This window comes from Melospiza melodia, chromosome 27 (genome assembly GCF_035770615.1).
Source record: "Melospiza melodia melodia isolate bMelMel2 chromosome 27, bMelMel2.pri, whole genome shotgun sequence".
NCBI classification, from domain to species: domain Eukaryota; kingdom Metazoa; phylum Chordata; class Aves; order Passeriformes; family Passerellidae; genus Melospiza; species Melospiza melodia.
In genome coordinates this window covers 4,388,157-4,401,692 of record NC_086220.1, presented here as the reverse complement: position 1 = coordinate 4,401,692, position 13,536 = coordinate 4,388,157, and the positions used below count along the sequence as shown (strand labels likewise).

The window sequence follows — 13,536 nt, the reverse complement described above, 5'->3', positions numbered from 1 at the left end:
CGTAGGGAGAATCCCACCCTCGGGAGCGGGGATGGGCTGGTGAGTGCCAGACTCTCCTCATTTCTTGGGCAGCCTTGATACTTTTGGTGTAAAACCATCAAAAGGCAAATGACAGTGATTCCCAATATTTCTTCCTGCACCCCTCAATCGTTGGCACTTTTCCTTGCTTTCCCATCAGTTCTGGTGACCTGTCTCATATTTTTGGGCTGTGCAATTCCCAGATCCCTGAGGGTTTGTTCTGCTGGATCACAAATTCCAGTGAGCTGCTGGTGAGGGGCTGTTGGCATCCAGGATGGCACAGCTGGGGGGCAAAGGCCGAATATTCCCAGAGGTTTGTGGGGTGTTGGGGACCAGCAGGATGCATCCAGTGGCTGCCGGGGACAGCTGGAACAGATCCAGCCAGACACAGCTCAGACACTTAAAAGCTCAACTCCCCCTGCCCTTCCCGAGCTGCTGGATTCTCCCTCCTGGTGCGAGAAGGGATGTGGGGACAAAACATGAGTCAGGTCCCAAATTTCTCTGCCTGACTGTTCAAGCTCCGAGCTGCAGTGAAAACAAAGAAACCCCGAGCTGTTTTCGGGAGGTAAAATGCTCCGGGAGAGACAGAGACCCTTCAAGGCCTTGATTTGAAACTGAAGCTCGAACCTGGCTCGTTACATCTTGAAACATCCGATGCGATCTCGCAGATCAAAGCCGCCTTGTTTGCCTTGTAATGAGGTGTCAAAGCGTTTCCTTGCAACGCCGACAGGAGACACTTTGATCTGCAAAACAAGATGTTTAAGAGCGCTGCTCGCGAGGGCTCCCCGTGTTTTTGCAGCTCTGGGAGGCAGGGGAATATTTGAAGTCTGGTGTTGTTTCCTCTGGAGGCTTCCCAAGCTGTGGCAGCTGATGAGGTGTTGCTGTCACACCGGAGCCAGGACTCACAGGGAAATCATCGAGCCTGAACAGCAGCCAGATGGAGAACCAAGCCAAGCATTTTTCTTACAGCTTCCAAAAGGAACTGCTGGGTTTTCCCCAAAAAAAGGAGTTTTTGTCCATGGGAAATGCTGGAGTTGGTGTGAGCTCACTCTGAGTTGTTTTGGGGGAAAATGCTGCGATTCTGGGTGGTTCAGCTGGAGGCTGTTTGTGCTGCTGCTGCCTTGTTCTGGCTTTCCCCATGCTTTGTCCCATGAGGGGTGGCTGGGGTGTCGCTGGGTGGGGCTGGAGCCGCTCACGAGTCCCTTTGGTCACAGGCTCAGCGCTGGCGCAATGAGAACTTCGAGCGGCCCGTGGACCTGGAGGGCTCCGGGGACGACGACCCCTTTGGGGAGGATGAGCTGGATGACATCTACTCCGGCTCTGGCTCGGGGTGTGAGTACTGGGAATGGTCCCTGGGTGGTTGGGTGGTTCCTGGCGTTCCTGGGAAGGGTTCTTGGCCAGCTTGGTCCCTGCATGGTTGGGGAGTTCCTGGGAAGGAACTGGCTGGGGGAATGAGGAACTCCTGGTGAGGGTCCTTGGCCAGCTGTGGAATTGGGGAGTTCATGGGGAGGTCCTTGGCCAGCTGTGGGGTTGGGGAGTTTCTGAGAAAGGCCCTTGTCTAGCTGTGAGTATGAGGAGTTCCTGGTGAGGGTCCTTGGCCGGCTGTGGGGTTTGGGGAGTTCCTGGGAAGGTCCTTGGCCAGCTGTGGGGTTTGGGGAGTTCCTGGTGAGGGTCCTTGGCCGGCTGTGGGGTTTGGGGAGTTCCTGGGAAGGTCCTTGGCTGGCTGTGGGGTTTGGGGATTTCCTGGGAAGGTCCTTGGCCAGCTGTGGGGTTGGGAAGCTCTGGAGAAGGGTGTCTGGCTGACTGTGAGGTTGGAAGGCTGGAGAGGGGGTGTGAGGGAGGGAATTGCCCTTTATCCATCACTGGAGTTGTCTTCTAAGACAAAAGCAATGTGAGCTGTTCCAAAAGTTGGACTCCAGTGCCTCCATGTCCCAGTTTGGCCCCTGGCCCTACTGGGCAGGACTGACCCCTCTCAGATCCCAAAAGAGGCTTTGGCCACCACATGGGCACAGCCTTTGGTTTCTGCCAAGCCCGGAACCATCCATGCTGTCGGATTTTGGGGGTGATGCCAGGGAAATGCATCAGCAGCAGCTTCACTCCTCCCTCTTGTCCCCGTTTCAGATTTCGAGCCAGAGCCGGGGCTGGACACGGCCGTGAGCCTGACCACGGATACGCTGGTGACGCTGCCCACCACGGCGGCCGTGCTGCCCGTCACCGCTGCCCAGCCCATGGCAACGCCCCTGGAGCCGTCCCCCACAGCCCAGGACACCACCCCCGGGCAGGCCACCAGCGCCCTCCTCATCCCCAGGACCACAGAAGCACCGGTGGTGCCCAGCTGGAAAACCACAACTGCCACCAGCACCATGGCCAGCGAGCCCCCAACCACCACGGCCACCACCACCACGACCACCATGGCCACCACCACCACCACAGCCACCACCACCACCACGGAGGCCACCACGACCACAAGCAGCACCACCGTGGCCACGGCCAAGCCCACCACCATCCGGAGGTTCCTGCCCCCCTTGGCCACCAAGGCGGCCACCACACGGACCCCCACCACCCTGGAGACCCCCACCACGCCTGTCCCCGAGACCAGCACGCCGACAGAGGTGGCCACGTCACGCCCTGTCCCCACCAGCACGGCCAGGCCCAGGGCCCTGCCAAAGCCCAGCCCCTCGAGGACTGCAGAGCTCCCCGAGAAAAGCACGGCCTTGCCGCCCACGGCCACCACGCTGCCGCCCACTGAGGCCCCCCAGGTAGGAGGCCAGAGCCCTTCTCACCTGCTCGGGGCTCCTGGGCTCCCTGGAAGCCAAGTGGTGGCCATGGGAGGCCTTTGGTGCCCGTCCATCCTTGGCACTTGCTCTGAGGGAGGTGAACGCAGGCTGGGCTCTTCCAGAGTTGGAAGGATGTGAAGGGGGAGCTCAGTCTGGGCAGAGATTCAGGCTCCTGGGGCACCCAGGATGTGCCACCCACCCCGGTGACCCCGCACTGCCTCCTTCAGAGCGGCTTCCCCAGGCAGGAGGGCAGCGGTGCCACATCCCAGGGGACACAGCGACTGTCCTCGGGGTTCGGTGTCATGTCCCAGCTCCCGCCCCTCGCCGGGAGTCCCAAACTCTCCTCAATTACCGCTTGATGGTGCATTTCCAGCCCATCGGGTGTCCTGAGCAGGAATTTCAGCTCCATCTCGCATTCAGAGCCCCTCAGGGGCCCTTTGCAGCCGCTTTGACTGAAAGGTGGAGTGATTTGTCTAAACTACTCTCTCTTTTCCGCCTGCAAATGCGTGCTCGGAGCGCTCGGGGCTCCCGCTGACCTTCAATTAATCCCTGTCACAAACGCGGCCGCTCGCTCGTGGGAAGCGCTGAGCCGTGCGCTGGCCCCGGGGCAGCGGGACATGGAGAGGGCTCCCACCCCCGCCCGAGACAGCTCCCGGCCCATCCCGAATCCTGGCCCATCCCGAACCCTGCTCTGTGACCGAGGCAGGCGGGACGGAGCCGCTCGCCCCAGCAGGGAGGGGTCCGGGAGAGGTTTGGCTCAGGGATGCTCTGCGGACACCGAGGGACATGGCAAAGGTCCGGGGATTTGGTCCCGAGGGGATGTGCAGGAGGATCCCAGCGAATGGATCGGGGGTGGCATGGAGGGGGTGGCATGGATCATATTCCCAGGTAACCCTTGAGGCCGGGACCCCCTCCTTGCCAAGGGAATTGGGAAGGGACGGGAGGGAGCTGGGCTGGGTGACAGCCCTGTGACCTGGGTGACAGCCCTGTGACCTGGGTGACAGCACAGCTCTGTGGCCTGGGTGACAGGGGCCCATCCTCCTGCTCCTGCCCTGTGCAGCAGGAAGGGGGAAGGGACCCGTGAAGCTCATCCAGCAGCATCCAATCCTTCCTCTGGCCGTGCTGGTGTGGCAAGGAGGTTGTGTCACCTCCTGTTAGGAGTGAGTCACCTTCCAGCAGTGACGTCCAACCTGCGCTGTGGGGAGAGACCCCAGCGCAGGGTCTGGGGTGGGATACTGGGGAGAAATCCTTCCCTGTAAGGGTGCAGGGTCTGGAATGGGATCTCTTTAGGAGAAACTACAGGGAACAGATCCTGGGATCTGGACAGAGAATGGCCTGGCTCAGCCATGGTGGCCTCAGTCCTTTGGTGACCACAACGTGGGGTTGTGTTGTTGCTGCGGTATAACTTCAGTGACACAGGGAAGGGACACACCAATGTCATCCCCATGTCCCCCATGCTGTCCTCAATCTGGTGATGTCCTCCTTGTGGACACCCTTCAGTCCTTGTCCCCTGCTCCATCTTGTCCTCTCTCCCAGATGGAGCCAGGGGAGGTGACAACAGCCCCCGACAAGGAGCCGGAGGCGCCGGCCAGCAGCGGCCCCAGCGGGGACTTCGAGATCCGGGAGGAGGAGGAGACGACTCGTCCCGACCTCGGGAATGAGGTGGTGGCTGTGGTGACACCACCAGCAGGGCCGGGGCCTGGCAGGAACGTGGAGACGGGGCTGTTGGACAACACGATAGACTCGGGCAACTCGGCTGCTCAGCTGCCCCAGAAAAACATCCTGGAGAGGAAAGAGGTGTTGATAGGTGAGATATGGGACCAGGGGTTTGGAGGTGACACCGAGGACCAGAGGGGTGGCATTGATGGCCGGGAGGGGTCACTGATGGCTGGGGATGACCCTGAGAGGCAGGGGGTTGGCACTGATGGTCAGAGAGGTGGACTGGTGGGCAGAGGGGTGGCACTGATGGATGAGGGAGTTGCACTGACAGCTGTGGGTGGCCCTGATGGCTGTGGGTGGCACTGATGGCTGCAGGTGGCACTGACAGTGGTGGGTGGCACTGATGGCTGTGGGTGGCGCTGATATCTGTGGGTGGCACTGACAGTGGTGGGTGGCACTGATGGCTGTGGGTGGCACTGATGGCTGCAGGTGGCACTGACAGTGGTGGGTGGCACTGATGGCTGTGGGTGGCACTGACGGCCACAGGTTGCACTGATGGCCATGGGTGGCACTGAGAGTGATGGGTGGCACTGACAGCTGTGGGTGGCACTGATAGCCGTGGGTGGCACTGACAGCTGTGGGTGGCACTGAGAGCCATGGGTGGCACTGACAACCCTGGGTGGCATTGACAGCCGTGGGTGGCACTGATGGATGGAGGTGGTGGCACTGACAGCCATGGGTGGCACTGACAGCGGTGGGTGGCACTGATAGACGTGGGTGGCACTGACAGCGGTGGGTGGCACTGATAGCCGTAGGTGGCACTGACAGCGGTGGGTGGCACTGATAGCTGTGGTTGGCACTGACAGCGGTGGGTGGCACTGATGGATGGAGGGGGTGGCACTGACAGCGGTGGGTGGCACTGATGGATGGAGGGGGTGGCACTGACAGCGGTGGGTGGCACTGATGGATGGAGGGGGTGGCACTGACAGCCGTGTCCCTGTGCGTTGTTGCAGCGGTGATCGTGGGTGGCGTGGTGGGCGCCCTTTTCGCCGCCTTCCTGGTGATGCTGCTCATCTACCGCATGAAGAAGAAGGACGAGGGCAGCTACACCCTGGAGGAGCCCAAGCAGGCCAACGTCACCTACCAGAAGCCCGACAAGCAGGAGGAGTTCTACGCGTAGACGGAGAGCCCGGAGTGCCTCACGCTTCCTCCCTCCCTCCCTCCCCGCTCCAAACCCTCCTCCTCCTCTCCTCCATCCAGTCTCTCTCTCCTCTCCCTCCTCTCTCTCTTTTTTTGGGATCAGACTGTGAATTTTTAAAAGCAAAACCCACAGCGGCTGAAGGAGGAAACGCGTCCTTGGCATGGGGGGCACGGGGTGCCCGGAGCAGCGCTGCGGTCGCACCGAGCGCTGCCAAGGTGACACCAAGCACCGCTGTGGTCACGTGGAGTGTGCCCAAGTCACATCAAGCAGTGCCCATGTCACGTCAAGCAGCGCTGCCATCACACTGAGCACCCCAAGATGACGCTGAGCACTGCTGAGGTGACACCGAGCAGCGCTGCGGTCACACGGAGTGCGTCCAGGTCACGTCAAGCAGTGCCAAGGTGACACCAAGCAGTGCCCATGTCACTTCAAGCAGTGCTGCCATCACACTGAGCACCCCAAGATGACGCTGAGCACTGCTGAGGTGACACCGAGCAGCGCTGCGGTCACACGGAGTGCGTCCAGGTCACGTCAAGCAGTGCCAAGGTGACACCAAGCAGTGCCACGGACACACTGAGCAGCGCTGAGGTGACACTGAGCACCCCAAGGTGACACCGAGCACTGCTGAGGTGACACCGAGCAGCGCTGCGGTCACGCGGAGTATGCCCAAGTCACATCAAGCAGTGCCCAAGTCACATCAAGCAGCGCCAAGGTGACACTGAGCAGTACCACAGTTACACTGAGCAGTGCTGAGGTGACACTGAGCAGTGCCATGGTCACACCGAGCGTGCCCAGTCACATCAAGCAGTCAGTGCTGCCATCACACCAAGCAGCACCAAGGTGACACCAAGCACTGCCATGGTCATACCGAGGGCGCCATGGTCACACCAAGCAGCACTGAGGTGACACCAAGCACTGCCATTGTCACACCAAACAGTGCCATGGTCACACCAAGCAGCACTGAGGTGACACTGAGCGCACCCGGGTCACACCGAGCAGTGCCAAGGTCACAGCAAGCACCCTGAGGTGACACCAAGCACTGCCTGGGTCACAGTGAGCACCCTGAGGTGGCACTGAGCAGCACCGTGGTGGCACTGAGCAGTGCCAAGGTCACCCTGAGCAGCACCGTGGTCACACCGAGCACCCTGAGGTGACACCGAGCACCGCTGGCCTTTCTGCTGGCGGGAGGGACGGGACATGGAGCCGATGCCAAGGAGCCGATGCCAGGGCAGCCGTGCCCGGGAGTGCCCTGGAGAGCACGGGATGGGCTGCCCACGGTGCCTGGAGCTCAAATGGACTTTTCCCAACACCACCACCACCACCACGAACTCTGGGATTCAGACCCCTCCTGCCAGCCCTGGGGCGCAGGGGGTTTGCTTTGGATTTATTGCCCTTATTTTTCCGTCCATAAAGGAAGGAGATTTCCTTCCCTCTGTCTCGTCTTTATTTTTTGGTTTTCCTTTGGAATGGGGTTGGCTGCTCTGCAGGAATCTCCTTCTGCTGGAAGAGAGAACGTGACTGTCCAACGCTCCTGGAACCTTGGGAAAAGCACAAGGGGCTGGAATACCTGGGATTTGCTCCTGGAGTGGGGAAAAAAGGAAATAAATACAAACGCTGGGAATTATCCCTTGGATCAACATTCTGGAGAGCTTGTAGAGCTGCACTGGGGCATTCCAGGCTGCTGCCATCCAACCACCCCTGGAATCTCTTGGATCCGCATCTGGCTGAGGGGTTTGGCCAGGAAGGGACTTGTCTTGGGCTGGGTTTTCACTGTGACCACTAAAGCTCGGCTTTGCTGGACATTCCTTGGGGAGGAGCTGGGGCTGGAGAAGCTGAATCCTGTGCCTGGCTCTTCCAGAGGGGATAACAGAGCTCTGCAGGGCAGGGGATGCAGCCTAAGGGAGGAAATCCAAGCAGGGACCATCCCTGTCCCCTCAGGGTCCCACCGAGGTGAGGAAGGGGAGGCAGAACCACAGCTGAGCCCCAGGGCTGGTTGGATCATTGCAAAGATCCCCAAATCGATGGAAACACCCAGGATTGATGGTTTCCCTTTGTTTTTTGCATCCCCAGGATTGATGGTTTTCCTTCACTGGTGTTTAAATCCCACAGGGATGGAGAGAACCCAACCCTGGCAAACCCAGGTGTCCCCTGCGAGGCTGCCCAGGGTACAGATTAATTAATTAAGATATTTCAATTAAGCTGCTTCAATGAGGTGGCTCTTAATTAGCTGGAGCCCTGTTTGTGGGGTTTTGCTGTCACAATGGTCATGATCTTGATGGGGTCCCATGGAAACTTTTGATTTGCTCTTGGAACAATTTAAATGGGAAAATCTGGGGGAAAATCATTGCTTTGTGAATTAACAGAGCCAGGGACACTTTGGCCCCTGAGGGGATTGGGGGATTTAGGGTTTCATGGCCTTGGACAGAAGAGCTTCGTTGTGGAAGGGATTTGAGGCCAGAAGAATATTTTGAATATATATAAATACATATCTCCACTCCTGTACACCCACAGTAACACAGGTGTGGAAGGAAACGAAATCCCTGGAATTTCTCAGCGCACTAGGATGCTTGGGTGGGATTTGGAGCTGGGAAGTTGGGAGCTCTGGGCTGCTTTTCCCTGGGATATAACCCGAAATGACAACCTGGCTTTACTTCAGGATAGGGAACAGAGACCCACGTGTGGGTCAGCTGCAAATCCTCATTTTTGAGCTGTCAGCCTCAAAATCCTCATGGTTTGGTTTCTTGGAGCTTGGAGAAGGCCCTGCTGGATGTTTGGGGTGGTGCTGGGAGTGACCATTTCCATGTCCATCCCAGAGGGAGGATGAGGATGAGGATAAGGATGAGGATGAAGGATGAGGATGCTCCAAAGGAGGGAGCACACTTGGAAGGAGCCTGGTGCCAACCCAGAGCAGCTTTGTGTTGCTCCAGGGGGAGTTTGGACTCCTGGATTTGATGATTTGGAGGATTTTTCCCTGTTGGGATCACACAAAGGGGAGTGGCACATGTCAAGGTCATCAAGGTCACCCAAAATCCCCATCTTTTGGGAAACCTGGATTTAATCTTTGGAGCTTGCTTAAAAAAAAAAAAAAAAAATCCCTCCCAGCTTAATCTTTTTAATGCTGCTTTTCAGAGCTGCCTCCTTAATCTTCTTCATTCCATTTTTCCCTCCTATTTAATAGTCTGAAGTTCCATAATACAATTTTTTTACTCACTCAAGCTTAACCTCGTCCCTCTCAGCTGGTGTTATGTTGTAATCCCGGCACTTAAATCCATCACAGCTTCGAGAGTGAGGGAAGCCGGAGGTGGGAGGGTGAGAGGAGCCTGGGCAGGGCTTCTGCAGTAATTAAAATATGAGATAAACACAATAAAAAAAGGTGAAGGCTACTAAACTGCTAATCAGAAGTGATGAAATAATTCATTATCTCCTGCTCCCACACTTTTGCTCTCCACCAGGAGAGGGATGTGAGCTCCAGGAGAGTTTTTTTTTGTTTTGGAACCAAATTTTGTGGTTGTGTAGTGATGTCACAGCCTCTTGTGTCACCTCAGCTCCATGGGGGCTGTTGGAGTCGATGTTTGAAGGGAACAAAAAAAGTCTTGTTCTGGAGGATGTGACCCTGTGCCTCCCTCCAAGGAGCTGGGATGGAGCTGAGTATGGGCAGGACTTTTTGGGGAAGTCCATCTCCCTCAAAAATCCTGGATAAAGCCATTTCTCCATGAGCAGAGCCACAGGGATGGATAAAAACCCAACCTGAGGGTCGGTGCCTGGTGCAGGTGGAGGCAGCTGCTCCCTCCTGCTCCAGGGCTTTCCAGGGATTCCTGCTGGGAACAGGGATGGGGAAGAGGAGAGGTGGTTTCACACAGGAGCTTCCAGCTTCCCCCAGAGCCAATTTTTGGGAAAATTAACTTCAGTGGGAGCAGAAGCATCTCCAGCATCTTCCTTTCCCAAAGCTGAGTCTGGCACCATCCCCTCTGCCCAAATTCCCATCCCTCACCCTGATCCCAGCCAGGAGCAGCTGGAGCAGTGCCCAGATGTGCTGGTCCTTGCAGCTGTGCTCCCTGAGGGATTTTCCATGGCTTTTCCATTTCTTTTCCGCCCATTCCTGCGTGTGTGCGATGTGCTGGAGCCTCAGGGAGAACCTTGACTGTTCCAGCTGGATCATTTTAGGAGTGTCTGGAGTTGCAGGGTGGTGTGGGCTGCTCTGCCAGCTGTGCCAGCCTTGGGGCTCTCCCTGCTGGAACTGCAGCAGGAAATAATGGAGAAAATCCAGCAGAACAGCCAGGAACTCCTAGGCCATTATCCAAAGGGAAGGGAAGAGGACAGAGCCCAAACCAGGGCTGGAATGGGGAGTTTGGGAAGGGCAGGACATGGAAGGGGCCCAGCAGCAGCAGGACCCGGCTCTGGTTGGGTTTTGCAGGGTGGGAGTTGTCCCTTTACTCCAAAAATCTCTCTGATCTTGGATCTTTCCATAAAAGCACCAGGCGCCTGTGTTGGGATGGAGCTGTCCCTTAGCTCCAAAACCTCTCTGATTTTGGACCTTTCCATAACGAGCCATGCTGGGGGACCCGGCTGCAGGGAAGGGGATGGGACGGGGATGGCTCAGGCCGGGTGACTGCCAGGATGGGCTGGTTTGCCTCAAATTCCCCCTCTCCATCCCCAATTCCCCAAAAATCCCTGTCTGGGAGTTCCTTTGCTCATCTCCAGCTCCAGCATTTCGAGCTCCCTGTGCTGTGAATCCCCAGCTCAGATCCTTCCACAGGAACAAACCCACCAGCCAAGAACTGGAATGGATTTTTTAATTCCCTTTTCCTCCCATAACCCCCCTTGTCATGATCTTTTCCATGCTCCAAGGTTTTCTGCCAGGGTCTGAAGTAACTCTGAGCTTTCAATCCAGACAAGTTTGGTGGGAATGAGCTCCTTGGGATCCCAGGAGTGGGGCTGGGCTGTCTGTGTGTGTATATAATGTGTGTATGTAATTAATGTATATGTTGAGATGTATAGATGGGCATGGGGCCAGGGGGCTCTGCTCCTGAGCGGGAAAAGGAGGAGGAAAAAGAGGAAAATAAGGAGGAAAAAGAGGAAAGGGAAGATGAAAAAGAGGAAAAGGAGGAGGATTTGTCCTCCAGCACCACATGCTGGGCTCTGTAGCCCTTGGCCCCTGTCCCAAGGAATGTGGGATTCAGCCTCATTCCCTGTCCCAAGGGATGCAGGAGTCCCTGCCCAAGGGATGTGGGATTTCCTGTCTCAAGGATTTTGGGACTCAGCCTTGGCCCTGCTCCCAAGGGATGTGGGATTTCCTCTCCCAAGGAATGTGGGATTCAGCCTCGACTCCTGTCCTAAAGGATTCGGGATTCCCGCTATTTCCCTGTCCCAAGGGATTCAGGATTTAGCCCTGGCCCCATTTCCAAGGGATGCGGGATTCCCTGTCCTAAAGGGTGTGGGATTCCCATCATTCCCTGTCCCAAAGGATGCAGGATTCTCTGTCCCAAAGGATGTGGGATTCAGCCTCATTCCTTGTCCCAAGAGATGTGGGATTCAGACTTGGCCCCACTCCCAAGGGATGCAGGATTCCCTGTCCCAAGGGATGTGGGATTCCACCTCTCCACTTCCTGCTGCTCCTCCCTCCCCTCCCTCCCCTTCACATCCCAGTCACGATCCCGATCCCAATCCTGAACCCAGTCCTGATCCCGATCCCAGTCCCAATCCCAGTCGCAATCCCAATCCCAGTCCCAATCCTAATCCCGATCCCAATCCCGATCCCAATCCTGATCCCAATCCCGATCCCAATTCCGATCCCAATCCTAATCCCAGTCCCAATTCCGATCCCAGTCCCAATCCCAGTCGCAATCCCAATCCCAATCCCAGCCCCGATTCCGATCCCAATCCCAATCCCAATCCCAATCCCAATCCCAGTCCCGATCCCAATCCCAATCCCGATCCCGATCCCAGTCCCGATCCCAATTCCGATCCCGATCCCAATCCCAATCCCAGTCCCGATCCCAATCCCAATCCCAATCCCAATCCCAATCCCAGTCCCGATCCCAGTCCCAATCCCAATCCCAATCCCAGTCCCGATCCCAATCCCGACCCCAATCCCAGTCCCGATCCCAATTCCGATCCCAATCTCGATCCCAATCCCGATCCCAGTCCCGATCCCAATCCCAATCCCGATCCCGATCCCAGTCCCAATCCCAATCCCGATCCCAATCCCGATCCCAATCCCGATCCCAATCCCAATCCCAGTCCCAATCCCAATCCCAATCCCAATCCCAATCCCAATCCCGATCCTGATCCCGATCCCAGTCCTGGTCTCGGTGGGTTGGGATCTCCCAGGTGGGATCCGGAGCCTTTTGCCTCTGCAGGGCCGGAGCAGATCCGGGCTGGGATCCCGGGGTGGATCCAAATCCCCGCAGGCTCCGGAGCCTCCCCCTTCTCTTAGAGGAGCCCCAGAGGGTCTGCAGATCCCAACTTTTATTTCTGTGTTTATTTCCCCCATTCTTTTGATTTTTGGGTAAAAATCCCCTGATTTTTCACACTCCAGCACTTCTCCCAAGACCTCCAGGGCTCCAGGGGTTTTTCCTGCAGGAATTGCCTCCGTTCAGGGTCCCCCCTGGCTGAAGTCACCCCAGCCCAGCTGACAATCAAACCAGATTTCCGAAAAACAGGAATCCATTGCAGTTTGATAGAAAAACTTTTTAAATTCCCCCCCGTCTCTCTCACCACCACATCTCCAGGATAAACCATCACCCACTGCTCCTCCTGTAAATAAACATCCAACCTTCTTGTATAAATTAAAAATAAAATAATTGTAAAAAAAAAAGACAAAAAAATTCCGTTGATAAACATCCCAAAAATAAAATTTTAAAAAATCTCCCTTTCCAGAAGATTGAAGTAATTCCAACTTTTTTTTTGGAGCTGATTTCCAATCCCCATAGGAGAACAAAACAACGATCTGGAAAACTACAAATGTTGGAGCTTTCAATGAATCCGGGAGGGAAAAAAAATGCATGTAAATATTTTTAATAGGAGACATATCTTAAACAGAACTTTTTTTTGTATGTACATAACTCTCCTAGAGTTTAGTACTGAAATGGCTTCATAGTGTCTGTTTCGAAAAGGAAAGGAAAAGAAAATGTTTGTTAATTGTTTTTGTTCTTACTCAATGGCCAAAACTTTAAAAATAATGACAAAAAAAAAAAAAAGACTCTAAAAATAATCTTTGCCAATGGATCTAGCACTGTAATGGTACTGTCTATTTTTTTTAATTATTTCTGTGCTGTGCCCATTTATAAAATGAGGAAAAGATAAAAAATAAAGTCATTTAAACATTGTCTGCCCAGGGCTTGGCCTGAGTTCTTGGTGCTGCTCCGGGAGCGGAGGGAGAAGGTTCTGCCTGGTCCTGGGCCCATCAGGGTGGGGTTAATGAATGGTTTCCATGGCAACTGCAGCGATGCTGAGGAACCTGGAACATTCCAGCACAGCCATGGATGATCCCAATGTAGTGCTGGACGATCCCAGTACAGCTCTGGGCCGTCCCAGCACAGCCCTGGATACTCCCACCAGAGCCCTTGATGATCCCAGTACAGCCTGGGAATGTTCCCCTGGAGAGGAGAAGGCTCCAGGCAGAGCTCAGAGCCCCTGCAGGGCCTGAAGGGGCTCCAGGAGAGCTGCAGAGGGACTGGGGACAAGGATGGAGGGACAGGAGGCAGGGAATGGCTGCCAGTGCCAGAGGGCAGGGCTGGATGGGATCTTGGCAATTGGGAATTGTTCCCTGGCAGGGTGGGCAGGGGCTGGGCTGGAATTGCCAGAGCAGCTGTGGCTGCCCCTGGAGCCCTGGCAGTGCCCAAGGCCAGGCTGGGCATTGGGGCTGGCAGCACCTGGCAC

The 13,536-nt window shown here is 56.1% G+C and overlaps 1 protein-coding gene across 1 annotated transcript in view; it reads left to right on the top strand.

Moving 5' to 3' along the window:
* SDC3 (syndecan 3) overlaps window positions 1-12,985 on the top strand; it is a 58,475-nt gene extending 45,490 nt beyond the window's left edge. Inside the window, exons 3-6 of the mRNA XM_063177708.1 lie at window positions 1,233-1,350; window positions 2,140-2,777; window positions 4,332-4,602; window positions 5,468-12,985. Coding sequence (XP_063033778.1) covers window positions 1,233-1,350; window positions 2,140-2,777; window positions 4,332-4,602; window positions 5,468-5,634 — 1,194 coding nt within the window. The 3' untranslated portion in view covers window positions 5,635-12,985. The remainder of the gene's footprint in view (window positions 1-1,232; window positions 1,351-2,139; window positions 2,778-4,331; window positions 4,603-5,467) is intronic.
* Window positions 12,986-13,536: the final 551 nt, after the last annotated feature.